Source organism: Pavona decussata, unplaced genomic scaffold (genome assembly GCF_977016875.1).
Source record: "Pavona decussata unplaced genomic scaffold, jaPavDecu1.1 SCAFFOLD_233, whole genome shotgun sequence".
Lineage (NCBI taxonomy): Eukaryota > Metazoa > Cnidaria > Anthozoa > Scleractinia > Agariciidae > Pavona > Pavona decussata.
Genome location: NW_028145638.1, coordinates 5,196,323 through 5,209,194, shown reverse-complemented (window position 1 = coordinate 5,209,194; position 12,872 = coordinate 5,196,323). Strand labels below are relative to the sequence as shown.

The following is a 12,872-nucleotide window of genomic DNA, read 5'->3' as shown; positions in this document are numbered from 1 at the left end:
ACCTTTACAGAGCTATACACACTTTCACAGGGCTATACACACCTATAAAGAGATATACACACCTTTACAGGGCTATACACACCTATAAAGCGCTATACAGGGCTATACACACCTATAAAGAGATATACACATCTTTACAAGGCTATACACACCTATACAGCGCTATACAGGGCTATACACACCTATAAAGAGATATACACACCTTTACAGGGCTATACACACCTATAAAGAGATATACACACCTTTACAGGGCTATACACACCTATAAAGCGCTATACAGGGCTATACACACCTGTAAAGGGATATACACACCTTTACAGGGCTATACACACCTACACAGCGGTATACAGGGCTAAACACACCTATAAAGAGATATACACATCTTTACAAGGCTATACACACCTATACAGCACTATACAGGGCTATACACACCTATAAAGAGATATACACACCTTTACAGGGCTATACACACTTTCACAGGGCTATACACACCTATAAAGAGTTATACACACCTTTACAGGGCTATACACACCTATAAAGCGCTATACAGGGCTATACACACCTATAAAGAGATATACACATCTTTACAAGGCTATACACACCTATACAGCGCTATACAGGGCTATACACACCTATAAAGAGATATACACACCTTTACAGGGCTATAAACACCTATACAGCGCTATACAGGGCCATACACACCTTAACAGGGCTATACACACTTTTACAGAGCTATACACACCTATACAGCGCTATACAGGGCTATACACACCTATAAAGAGATATACACACCTTTACAGGGCTATGCACACCTATAAAGTAATATACAAACCTTTACAGAGCTATACACAGCTATACAGGGCTATACCTGGATCTATAAAGAGATATAAACACCTTTACAGGGCTATACACACCAATACAGCACTATACAGGGCTATGCACACCTATAAAGTGATATACACACCTTTACAGAGCTATACACACCTATACAGCGCTATACACAGCTATACAGGGCTATACCTGGATCTATAAAGAGATATACACACCTTTACAGGGCTATACACACCTATAAAGAGATATACACACCTTTACAGGTGCTATACACACCTATACAGCGCTATACAGGGCCATACACACCTTAACAAGGCTATACACACCTTTACAGAGCTATAAACACCTATACAGCGCTATACACAGCTATACAGGGCTATACACACCTATAAAGAGATATTACACACATTTACAGGGCTATACACACCTATACAGTGCTATACTCAGCTATACAGTGCTATACAGAGCTATACAAGGCTATACACAGCCATACAGTGCAATACACAGCTTAATACAGGACCATACACAGCTATACAGGGCTATGCGTACCTTTACCGGACTTTACACGCCTATACAGTGCTATACACACCTATACAGACCTATACAAGGCTATATACAGCTATACAGAGCTATACACAGCTATAGAGAGCTTTACACAGCTACACAGAGCTATACACAGCTATACAGGGCTATTCACAGCTATACAGAGCTATACACAGCTACACAGAGCTATACACAGTGTCGTGTACCCTGTCAGCGGACACGGGGTGTTGTGCACTGGAGATCGGGAAGTGTCAAACACAGTATAAAATTCAACAGCACAAGTTGACTCAACAGCTTTTAATACAATCACCAACTCGTCTGAATTATTGTACACATGCGGTGAAAACTTAAAGGGGAAATTGCAATGTACAAGATTAAGAAGGGGGCCGAGACTAATTACAAAAGAAGCAAAATTGAAAGGAAAACGAAAACTGAATACAATAAGCTGAAACTTACGTCTGTTCCTGACTAAAGGGCTAAAGAAAGTCCAACGTTACGTAACTCCGAAAAAGATAAAACTGCTCTGAAACTCCGATGTTGCTCCGTAGATCTTCTAACTCCAACTCCACAAAAACTTTAGGGGCGTTCTCTTATAAGGGTACAATTGATGTGTACAGTTGTAAAACCAATTAGAAAACAGGAATGGCTACATTGGCTGGCAACGGAATTGATTGAAACTGTGAACAATAGTACATGAAAATAGGGGTGTAAAAACTCGATAAATGAAAGAGAACAAAAACGTATCTTATATAAATCAAAACAAAACTAAGCTTAATTACGTGATCAAGTTCTCTTTGGTTAAATGTTCATTGTTCATCACACTCCTCGCCCAAGGATTCTTATCCTTGCTACTCATATTGTCTTGGCGTTTACTGCTGGTCTGGATCAGCTGTGTCGGTCAGGAGTAGAACTAGCTCCTTAATTGGTCTAAGGTAGGTTTTCCTTTCTCCATCTCTCACCACGTTTACTTTGACTTTCCTCACTCTACCGTCGTCGCTCCTCAGGACTTCCGACACTCGTCCCAGTGGCCAATCGTTACGGTGTTGTGATTCGTCTCGCACAAGAACAATATCTCCTACGCACAGGTCTCGCCGCGTTTCCGTCCACTTTTGCCGCGGCCGTAGGCTCTGCAAGTACTTTCTCCTCCACCTAGTCCCTCGCCTCCATCGACAGTGAGCGTAGATATCTGTGCGCATGAACTGGCCTGGAGGGGTTCGGCTGGGCGTGTCTTCATAGTGAGTAACATCGCAGGGGACAGGGGCTGCGGGTCATCGACCTCAGACGGCAGCGCTGCTATCGGCCTGGCATTTACAATGGCCACCACTTCGGCCATCAGTGTCATCGGCAATTTGTGTGTAAGCTGACTCTGACCTAACCCAGTGAACATGGCATCCAATACACGGCGAATCGTATTCATCTGCCTCTCCCACACACCGCCAAAATGTGACGCATGGGGAGGGTTAAACTCCTACTTGCAACCGCACTCTGTTATGAACTTCTCCACTTTCTTCTCATCTAACTCGGATGCTGCTGCGTCAAGCTCCGTCTTAGCTCCAATGAAATTTGTACCCCGATCGCATCTGAGGAGTTTAGCATGGCCTCGTAATGCGAAGAGCCTCCTCAATGCACAGATAAAGGCACTGGACTCCATAGCTTCTAAGACCTCGATGTGAATGGCTTTGCTGCTCTAGCACGTGAACACTAGGCCCCAACGCTTGGCGTTTACTCCTCCTCCTCTAGTCTTACGTGTTTGCACCGCCCAGGGGCCAAAGACATCAAATCCTACATTAGTAAAGGGGGGACAGACTTCGGTTCTATCTGACGGGAGGTCGGCCATATGCTGCTTTAGGTGTGGTCTTCTCAGTTATCTTCTTACATAGGACACAAGCTCCGATGACCTTCGTGACTACGTCATGGCCTCCAATAAGCCAGAAACCTGCTTGTCTAATTGCACCTCCTGTGATCTGTCTCCCTTGGTGGTGTACCTCATGATGATAGAGTTTAGCTATAAGCTGTGAGACATAGTGACACTTCAGTAGTACGATTGGGTGTTTTTTCATTATACTCCATCTGTGCTCTTCTTAATCTGCCTCCGACGCGGAGGATCCCGTGCAGAAACGGATCGAGACGGTACAGCTGCGAGCCTTTGAGAGCCTTCTTGGTGCTACTTTGGATATCTCTCGGTAGCTCGGGTTCTTTTCTGGCGCCGCTTAACAACCCACTGAACGCTTCTCTCTGCGTGCTGCTGATTATGACGCGCAGGGCCTGATCCCATTCCTCGACTGTCGGGGGTCTGAGTTTGCCTTGTGTATTACGCGCTTTACTCCTGAGGTTAACTCTTTCTGCTTTAACGTCTCTCCAGTGTTTGAACTCTCTGACAATGACAATTAGGTTAGCAACTGTTCGCTGCAGAGACTTAAGTGACGAAAATTTCTTGAGCCTCTCTGCTCCAAAGTCTGGTTCTTCCTCTTCGTGCGTATTTACACTGGCGCTGAACACTGCTTTTTGGACTTCAGGGTCGCTTGCGACGAGCGCGAACGTTTCATCGGTTGTGGGAGTTCTCTTCAGTTTGCCCAGGAATTCCGGGCCTAATAGCCAGCTCGTCTCCATTAGCTTGCTTGAGGGGACTCGGCGCCTTGCTAGGTCTGCTGGGTTCAAATCAGTCTCCACATATCTCCACTGTTCCGGGGTAGACATGCTCCTAATCAGCTCGACTCGGTTGGCTACGCACACATAGAACCGTCGACTCTCGTTGGTTATGTAGCCAAGTACCACTTTTGAATCGGTGTAGTATATCACGTCAGAGATCTTCAGATCGATTTCTTTTATAAGTCTCTGGGCTGCTTGAACAGCTAGGACCGCTCCGCACAGTTCTAGACGCGGTATAGTCGTCGGATTTAACGGGGCGACTCTTGTTTTGCCGTAGACGAGAGCCATTGAACTGGCGAAGGTAGACTGCTGCTCCAATAGCGTCCTGGCTTGCGTCGGAAAAGGCGCGTAACACCGCTCTAGTCACGCTGCCGAAATCTTTAGGGCGGTAACAGCGAGGCACGGAAAGGTTCTGCAACTCTATGAGAGAGTCTCTCCAACGTGTCCACCGATTTATCATCACGGTAGGGAGGGGGTCGTCCCAGGCTAGGGGGGTATTGTTCTCCTTTGTCCGTTCTCCCATATGGACAAGCTGCTGCAGCAGTATTTTTCACCCTTTGAGCACAACAGGTACTGCAAAGCCGAGCGGGTCGCACACGGAGTTGACGATGGACAATACTCCTCTCCTTGTGAACGGCTTCTCCGGCAAAGAGACCTTAAAGGTAAAGGCATCTGTCTCCAGGTCCCAGAATACCCCGAGTGAACGCTGCCGTGGCGTAAATCCAGGTCACACACGTCTTTTGCCCGATCTTCGGCCGGGAAGGCTTCCATGACCTCCACAGAGTTAGAAACTACTTTGTGAAGTCGGAGGTTAGCTGTGGCTAGGGTAGCTTGCACACTCTTAACAAGGTCTGTCGCTCCTTGAGTAGATGGAAGCGAGGTCAAGCCATCATCGACGTAAAAGTTACGGCTAATGAACTTTTTGTCAATGGCTGTTCTGCGTAGGCCGTAGGTAGCGACTGCGGGACTGGGTCCATGGCCAAATAAGTGTACATTCATCTGATATTTTATAATGGGCTTTGACGGATCGTTACCTTCGAACTATAGGAAACGAAGGAAGTCTCTATGGGATGGATCAACATAAAATGAATAAAACATTTGCTTGATGTCACACATTACTGCTATATTCTCCTTGCGAAAGCGCACGAGAACACCAATGAGGTTACTCATCAGGTCAGGGCCTGGTAAAAGTACTTAGTTCAATGAAATTCCTTCAAACTCGCAACTGGAATCAAATACGACGCGAATGGTGCGCTGTGTATTGTGACAAGTTGACAAAATGTATAGAGGCGCGGATAATTTAACTAACAGACATTGTGATAAAAATTTGCATGCAAGTGGCGATACTTTCGTTCAACAATGACCCACGAACGCTCTATTAACCTGACGATACTTAATTAAAACAGTTATAAAGCTAAGAGAGAACAGACAGACCTTCTCTTCTTGACATTGCCAATGAATTTTCCGATCACACCAGTAACGGAAAGCGAAATTTCAAATTTTTTAAACGATATGATATCGCACATGCAGTAAATATCCGCCACCCCTCATTACCCCTCACCATCTTCCTCTAATTTTTCGTATAATTTAACGGCAGCTTCGAGAAAATCCTTGGATTTCTGGATTATTTATAATTAAGGTTGATGTCAGTAGTACTACAGTGGGGGATATTCCAATGCATTGGTGGTAAATTTAAAGAACTGATGAAAGGAGCTCGTGAAGATGGTTGCAATTACTAATTCGTAGGCACAAGATAAATCCCGGCCTGGGTTCCTGTAGGTGAGGGCATTATTGGTAGTGGTCCTGAGTTATAACTTAGTCGTATAGTCATAATTTCTTCTGTCTTTAGCTATTTTGGTTTAGCACCTCAATGCTCATGGTTGGTCGTTCTTCCTCTTTCAAAGCCTTAGCAGGATAGGCTGCTAAAATTGGCTAGAACACAGCTCATTGGTTCCCACCCAGATTTCATTTAAATTTTTGCACTTTCCGGTTGTATTAGTACTTGCTTGGTTAAGCATTAAGAGTACCTAAAGTACTACCTAAGTGGTGCAGGGACCTCAACTAGTGCAAGAACCTTTAGTAGTACAAGCGCTATAGCTGTTTATAGTCCTGTATAGCTGCGTATACTGCTGTATAGCTATATATAGCACTGTATAACTCCGTATAGCCCTGCATAGCTGTATATAGCACTGTATAGCTGCATATATAGCGCTGTATAGCTGTGTATAGCACTGAATAGGTGTATATAGCTCGATCTGTATAGCTGCGTATAGTCCTGCATAGCTGTGTATAGCCCTGTATAGCTGTGCATAGCTCTCTATATAGCTGTGTATAACTGTGTATAGCTCTCTATAGCTATCTATAGCTCGTCTGGCTGTGTATAGCCTTGTATAGGTCTGTATAGGTGTGTATAGCACTGAATAGGTGTGTAAAGCCCGGTAAAGGTATGTATAGCTCTGTATAGCTGTGTATGGTCCTGTATAGCTGTGTGATTGCACTGTATAGCTGTGTATAGCCTTGTATAGCTCTGTATAGCACTGTGTAGCTGTGTATAGCAATGTATAGGTGTGTATAGCTCTGTAAAGGTGTGTATAGCCCCGTGTAGCTGTGTATGGTCCTGTATAGATGTGTATTGCACTGTATAGCTGTGTATAGCCTTGTATATAGTCGTGTGTAGCTCTGTATAGCCCTGCATAGCACTGAATAGGTGTGTATAACCCTGTATACTGTGTATAGCCTTGTATAGCTCTGTATAGCCCTGTATAGGTGTGTATAGCCCTGTACAGGAGTGTATAACCCTGTATAGCTGTCTATAGCACTGTACAGCTTTGCATAGCCTTGTATAGCTGTGTAAGGTCCTGTATAGCTGTGTATTGCACTGTATAGCTGTGCATAGCCATGCATAGGAGTGTATAACCCTGTAAAGGTGTGCATAGTCCTTTAAAGGTGTGTGTAGCGCTGAATAGCTGTGTATAGCGCTGTATAGGTGTGTTTATCTCTGTTTAGGTGTGTAGAGCCCTGTAAAGGTGTGTATATCTCTTTATAGATGTGTATAGCCCTGTAAACGTGTGTATATCCCTTTATAGGTGTGTATAGCACTTTAAAGGTGTGTATATCTCTTTATAGGTGTGTATAGCCCTGTATAGCTGTGTATAGCGCTGTATAGGTGTGTATAGCTCTTTAAAGATGTGCATATCTCTTTATAGGTGTGTATAGCGCTGTATAGGTGTGTATAGCCCTGTAAAGGTGTGTATATCTCTTTATAGGTGTGTATAGCCCTGTATAGCGCTTTATAGGTGTGTATAGCCCTGTAAAGGTGTGTATATCCCTTTATAGGTGTGTATAGCCCTGTAAAGGTGTGTATATCTCTTTATAGGTGTGTATAGCCCTGTAAAGGTGTGTATAGCGCTGTATAGGTGTGTATAGCCCTGTAAAGGTGTGTATATCCCTTTATAGGTGTGTATAGTGCTGTATATCTGTGTATAGCGCTGTATAGGTGTGTATATCTCTTTATAGGTGTGTATAGCTCTTTAAAGGTGTGTATATCTCTTTATAGGTGTGTATAGCGCTATATAGGTGTGTATAGCCCTGTAAAGGTGTATATATCTCTTTATAGGTGTGTATAGCTCTGTAAAGGTGTGTATATCCCTTCAGTTATAGGTGTGTATAGTGCTGTATAGGTGTGTATAGCCCTGTATAGCTGTTTATAGTGCTGTATAGGTGTGTATAGCTCTTTAAAGGTGTGTATATCTCTTTATAGGTGGGTTTAGCGCTATATAGGTGTGTATAGCCCTGTAAAGGTGTATATATCTCTTTATAGGTGTGTATAGCCCTGTAAAGGTGTGTATATCTCTTTATAGGTGTGTATAGCGCTATATAGGTGTGTATAGCCCTGTAATGGTGTGTATATCTCTTTATAGGTGTGTATAGCCCTGTAAATGTGTGTTTATCCCTTTATAGATGTGTATAGCCCTTTATAGCTGTGTATAGCGCTGTAAAGGTGTGTATATCTCTTTATAAGTGTGTATAGCCCTGCATAGCTGTGTATAGCGCTGTATAGGTGTGTATAGCCCTGTAAAGGTGTATATATCCCTCTATAGGTGTGTATAACCCTGTAAAGGTGTGTAATATATTATACCGGTGGAACCATGGCATTCTCCCATGGAGTATATACCCTTATGAGCTTCAACCAGTACCTGCCCCACTAAAAATTCCAAGGAACAATGTCTGTGGGGGGTGGGGGGGGGGGGGGGAAGGGATGGCTGTGACCAAGATAATTTTTCTAGCTTTTTCATCTTTATTGCTGTACCAGCTGAAAGGTATTAAGCAGATAATTTCTGTGAAAAATTCATGTACAAAGTTAATATAAGCTATTTTAATATGAATATATTTTGCACTTAAACTCCAGCTGATATATCTCAATTTCAAGGCAGTAGCATCTTATGCTTCCAAAGGCATCTTCACAGCTGGCATTCATCAGCAACAAATTATTTACTTTATGTATTTATCAAGTAGGGCTACTGACAGTTTTCTCTACCCTTTTCTATCCTTCAGCTCATGAAATCCCAACCCTTTTATATTCCTGCATCCTAAAAAAGGTACCCCTTTCGGGCAGAGCCTCCTCGCATAGTCTGCTGTAAATTATATACAAAAGTACTTTGCATACAAAAAGTTTTAAAATAAGCCAGCCACAAAATTTTGTCTATTAACAGAGTTTTTGACAAACTATTCTTCAGTTCCAGGATACATCTGTCACAAGAGCATTAATGCTGCCACTTGTTTGTGCAAGTTAAACTCTCCGAGAGCTTCAAAAGAGGCCTTAAAACATACCTCTTTGAACAATTTGTGGACAGCTACTCATTGTTGTTTTTATATATTTGGAACTTTAGATAGTTTTTTTAAACCTTGTCCTTTACATATATAGATTTTATTACTGACTGTATTGTTTTACAAATATATTATTAATTTTGTAAAGTGCCATGAGCATGGGAATGGTGCTATATAAATAAAGTTATTACTATTAACTAAAGACAAAACATGCTGATGTTTAAAAAAATTCTTCCCAACTTGTGCCATAACGAAATCTATGGATAACAGTATGGACTTACAGCATGAAGCAAATGGGATCCATTGAGGACCTTTACAAGGGCTTGTTAGACAAGCTAGCTTAGTTTGATCTAGTTTTTACCTGAAAGTTCAAGTCAAAGAAAATCTTAACAAATGGAATCTAAATTTCTCAATTTTTGTAGCTGCTGTTGTCTTTCTGAACTTAGTCCTAGGCAGCTGTACTTAACAATAATAATATCACAACATTACTACCCCTGCTACAGTTGCTACAGTTGGTTCGAGTGCACTCTCGCACACTGTATATCAAATGGCTCACCCAATATGCAGGCAGATTAAAGTGTTGACATATTGAGGCTACACTAGTGGCTTTCCACACCTACCAGTGCTATCTATGCAAGGCAGTCATGATAGAGTCCCGTGATGTTTCTTTTCCAATATGAAATGGCATTTTTACCTCTTGGCGGAATTATATTAGAAATAATAATAAACAGATGTTCACTGACATGAAGATTGGGTGCCGGTGAATGTTACCCCCTAGTCATCTTTCATTTGGTTTCAGACAAAGTCAGCCAGCAGAGGTGTGGTCAGCGCTCTGTCCTTGTAGACTGGATGTCTCTTTCGCAATAATTTTGACAATCTAAAAACGGGCAAAGTCATGCTAGATCTGACACATGCCCTTTAAACTTAAAACACCAAATGGAGCTCGTCACCAACTCTTTTGATGTTGCAACCAAACTTTTTGCATTCCCTTGACATGATCTGTGTTAGCCACACTATTCCTTCTTCTTTAGCTTTGTTAACACGCAGATGCTTGGTTTGTGTTGGCACCATCCTCAGCCCTGCCAAGTGGCCTGTCACTGGATTGATATCAGCAAAGTACATGAGGGCAAGTTCACAGTGATAGCCTTCATAGCTCTCTGTGATCCCTTCATAATCATTTAAAAAGTCTCCACAGCCATAAATAACAAGCCTGCCATTGTACACTTCAATGCCCTTCACGTGATGAGATGAATGGCCATGAATGACATGGACTCCTGCTTCATCAATGGCTTTGTGTGCAAACTTTATGAAGGTGGGGTCAACTTTCCAGCCCCAGTTTCCACCCCAGTGGATGGACAAGACAACAATGTCACCATCTTGTTTGTGTTGCTCAATCTGTTCTTTTAATTGAGTAACTGCTTTGCTTGCCTGGTAACACTCAAGGACATTAACCCCTTCTCTCTCTGGCTTTGCCTCCCATGAGTCAGGCACTCCACTAGAAAAGTGGCCGGCAGAAAAAACCAACACCCTGGTGTCACTGTTAAGCTCAAAAACAGCCGGCGATTTTGCCTCAGAGGAGTTGCGTCCTACTCCAGCAAATTTTATCCCACCATTCTGCAGTGTATCTAGAGTCTCAATGAGACCAGGAAATCCCCAGTCAGCGACATGATTGTTGGCCAGGACACAACAGTCAATATCAGCAGATTGAATGACATTCACATTTTTTGGATGCATGCGATAATGGATTGATTTCATAGGCCATGGCGTGTCACTTGTTGTCACTGAAGTTTCTAAGTTGATTATTCTCACATCTGGTTTCTTTTCTTTGAGTATCTGTATTGCATCTCCCCAGACATAATCCACTTGTCGTTCACTTTTGTCAGGTATTGGCCCATTTTGAGTTGTTGCTAAAGTCACATAATCCCTTGCATCAAGCCCATTGCTCTCGTACAGTATGGGGTCATTGGAGTGCTCAAGGATCATGTCAATGCCTCGTCCTAACATGACATCTCCTACCATGAACAGAGTTATGGCACCAGCCATTTTCTACAGGTTGAGAATGAAATATGATCTCAGTTATTTTAGCAAATAGATCTAGTGTGCAATTAGTAATTTTCTCTAGAGCAGTTTTCAATTGAGTGTCAAAAGTAATTTTGCATTTGCTTTGGTTTTGCTTTATTATTGGTTCCTGTGCTTGGTGCTGGTTACATGTATTTGCTTTGAGTTCTGATATTTGGTTCATTGAGCTGTTTACATTGGTTGTGATGAGCAAGAGTATTATATTAATTATTACTTTAGGTTTGATTTTATTGCACTCAATTGAAAATCATTCTATACAAAACACAATCAGGCAATGTGATCTAATCTTTCTGGAAGAAAAAAAATCATTCATGACAATTAAGTAAATATGAATGTATGTTTCCAGGAAATATCCATACCTCCCCCATGAAAAGCTATTGGAAATAATTCCAGGGGGGGGGGGGGGTGTTCTCAAAAGCTAAAGTTTTTAACCTGAAGTTTGGGGTATCTAAACCAGAAAAGCCTTCCTTGGGGAATGGGATGAGATGGATGTTTTTGTTGAAGAACACAACCATGACCGACTGTTTCATTTTATCCATCTGATGTCAAATTCCAGTGATTCAACTACTGGTAATTCGACCAGTTACAGAGTCAGTGTCCCAGAAAATGTTTACATATTTATTGATTCAAATGTCAAGTATAAACAAGAGAAAATTTTACGGCACATTTATTTAATATTTATTTATTTATTACAATATTTTAAACTTGTGAACTGTGTTTCTTTTATTAAGCCCCTCCCCCTCCCCACAACAACCAATGGGGTAGCAGTTGCAGTGAGTTCTTAATAGGTTATACTTTATTTGCCCCACCATTAATAGCACAAGGCTGTCATTAAGTTTTGGGCTGTATGCTGAACCAACCTTCATGCCCATAGACAAGACAAGACAAGACAAGACACTTTATTTAACGTGGTGAATATGCTTAGCCATACGGCTAGTTTACAGATATCCCACGGTAAGAAACTATCTTGTTTATAACAAACTATCTCATTTATTTTGAGTAAGATGGCATAGCAGACACTTGAAAAATATAGGAGTAGGGTGCGTGAGGGAGAGAGCTTATATTGCACCCTGCTCTTTCTTGCCCCCTATATTTTTCATATGCCTGCTGTGCAGGATAAGATCAACCCCAGCCCCCTACGAAAATTGAAACAAGATACACATTTGATAACTGACAAAACAAAGAACCACAGGAATTTGCTGAATGTGCACTTAAAGTCCTAGCAAATTAATATTGTGGACAAGATAAAAACCAGCACAATTTTCTTATTTTTTTTAAACACAATTAGAACTGATGTAAAATCACATGATACTCATGGGAGCGTATAATAACCAGGCCAGGACAGATTTCAATTCAAGTAAACTTGATATCAATGCATGTTATGAGATGGCTTAACTCATAAAGCTTAAATTAAGCTTATCATAAGCTTAACAAGTTAAATTTACTAATTAAATTAAGCTTAACACTCATTTAAAATTATAATAGTTTAGCTTATCACTTCACTTACCTTGTACTTTTGTGAAAGAACTTGACTTGCGTTTTTGTAAACACCAGCATCAGATAACTGTAGCTTTGATTTTGAAGATCCCATCCAATTTGACCCTAAATTTGAACAATGAAACTGGTCATGAAATTAGTTTATCTCAGCTCATAGCGTCTTCCTGAATACAATCAAAAGAAACAAAAAAGCTTCCAGATTCTGTTTTTCTTTTTCTTCGTCAACCCTGTTTTCAACATTGAGGCGATGTACCTTCAATACAAAAAGTTTTCTTACCTCAAAATGCTCTGACAAACGCCAAGGTTCACGAAAGTGTTATTTTTTTACGTTCAAGTTTGTATGGCATTGTGTTTTCCGAATTTTAACCGATCTTAAACGAGATCTTCCGAAGTAAATCTGAGAATCCGAGCGATACCCGAGCAATTCTTTTAATCGTTTCCAGGCC

The 12,872-nt window shown here is 41.7% G+C and overlaps 1 protein-coding gene across 2 annotated transcripts; it reads right to left on the bottom strand.

Annotated features, from left to right (window-relative positions):
• Positions 1-8,368: 8,368 nt before the first annotated feature.
• Positions 8,369-12,860, bottom strand: LOC146458559 (uncharacterized). 2 transcript variants are annotated; one of them, XR_014858193.1, is made up of 4 exons: positions 12,704-12,860; positions 12,437-12,531; positions 9,449-10,896; positions 8,369-9,386 (listed from the first exon to the last, which is right to left on the bottom strand). XR_014858193.1 is itself a non-coding variant. In XM_085090615.1 (3 exons), exons 2-3 carry the CDS (start codon positions 12,518-12,520, stop codon positions 9,775-9,777), a joined length of 1,206 nt encoding a protein of 401 aa, XP_084946741.1. In that variant the 5' UTR covers positions 12,521-12,531; positions 12,704-12,860; the 3' UTR covers positions 8,369-9,774. The 2 variants fall into 2 exon arrangements, 1 of the variants encoding a protein (XP_084946741.1); XM_085090615.1 differs by having other exon boundaries at positions 8,369-10,896.
• Positions 12,861-12,872: the final 12 nt, after the last annotated feature.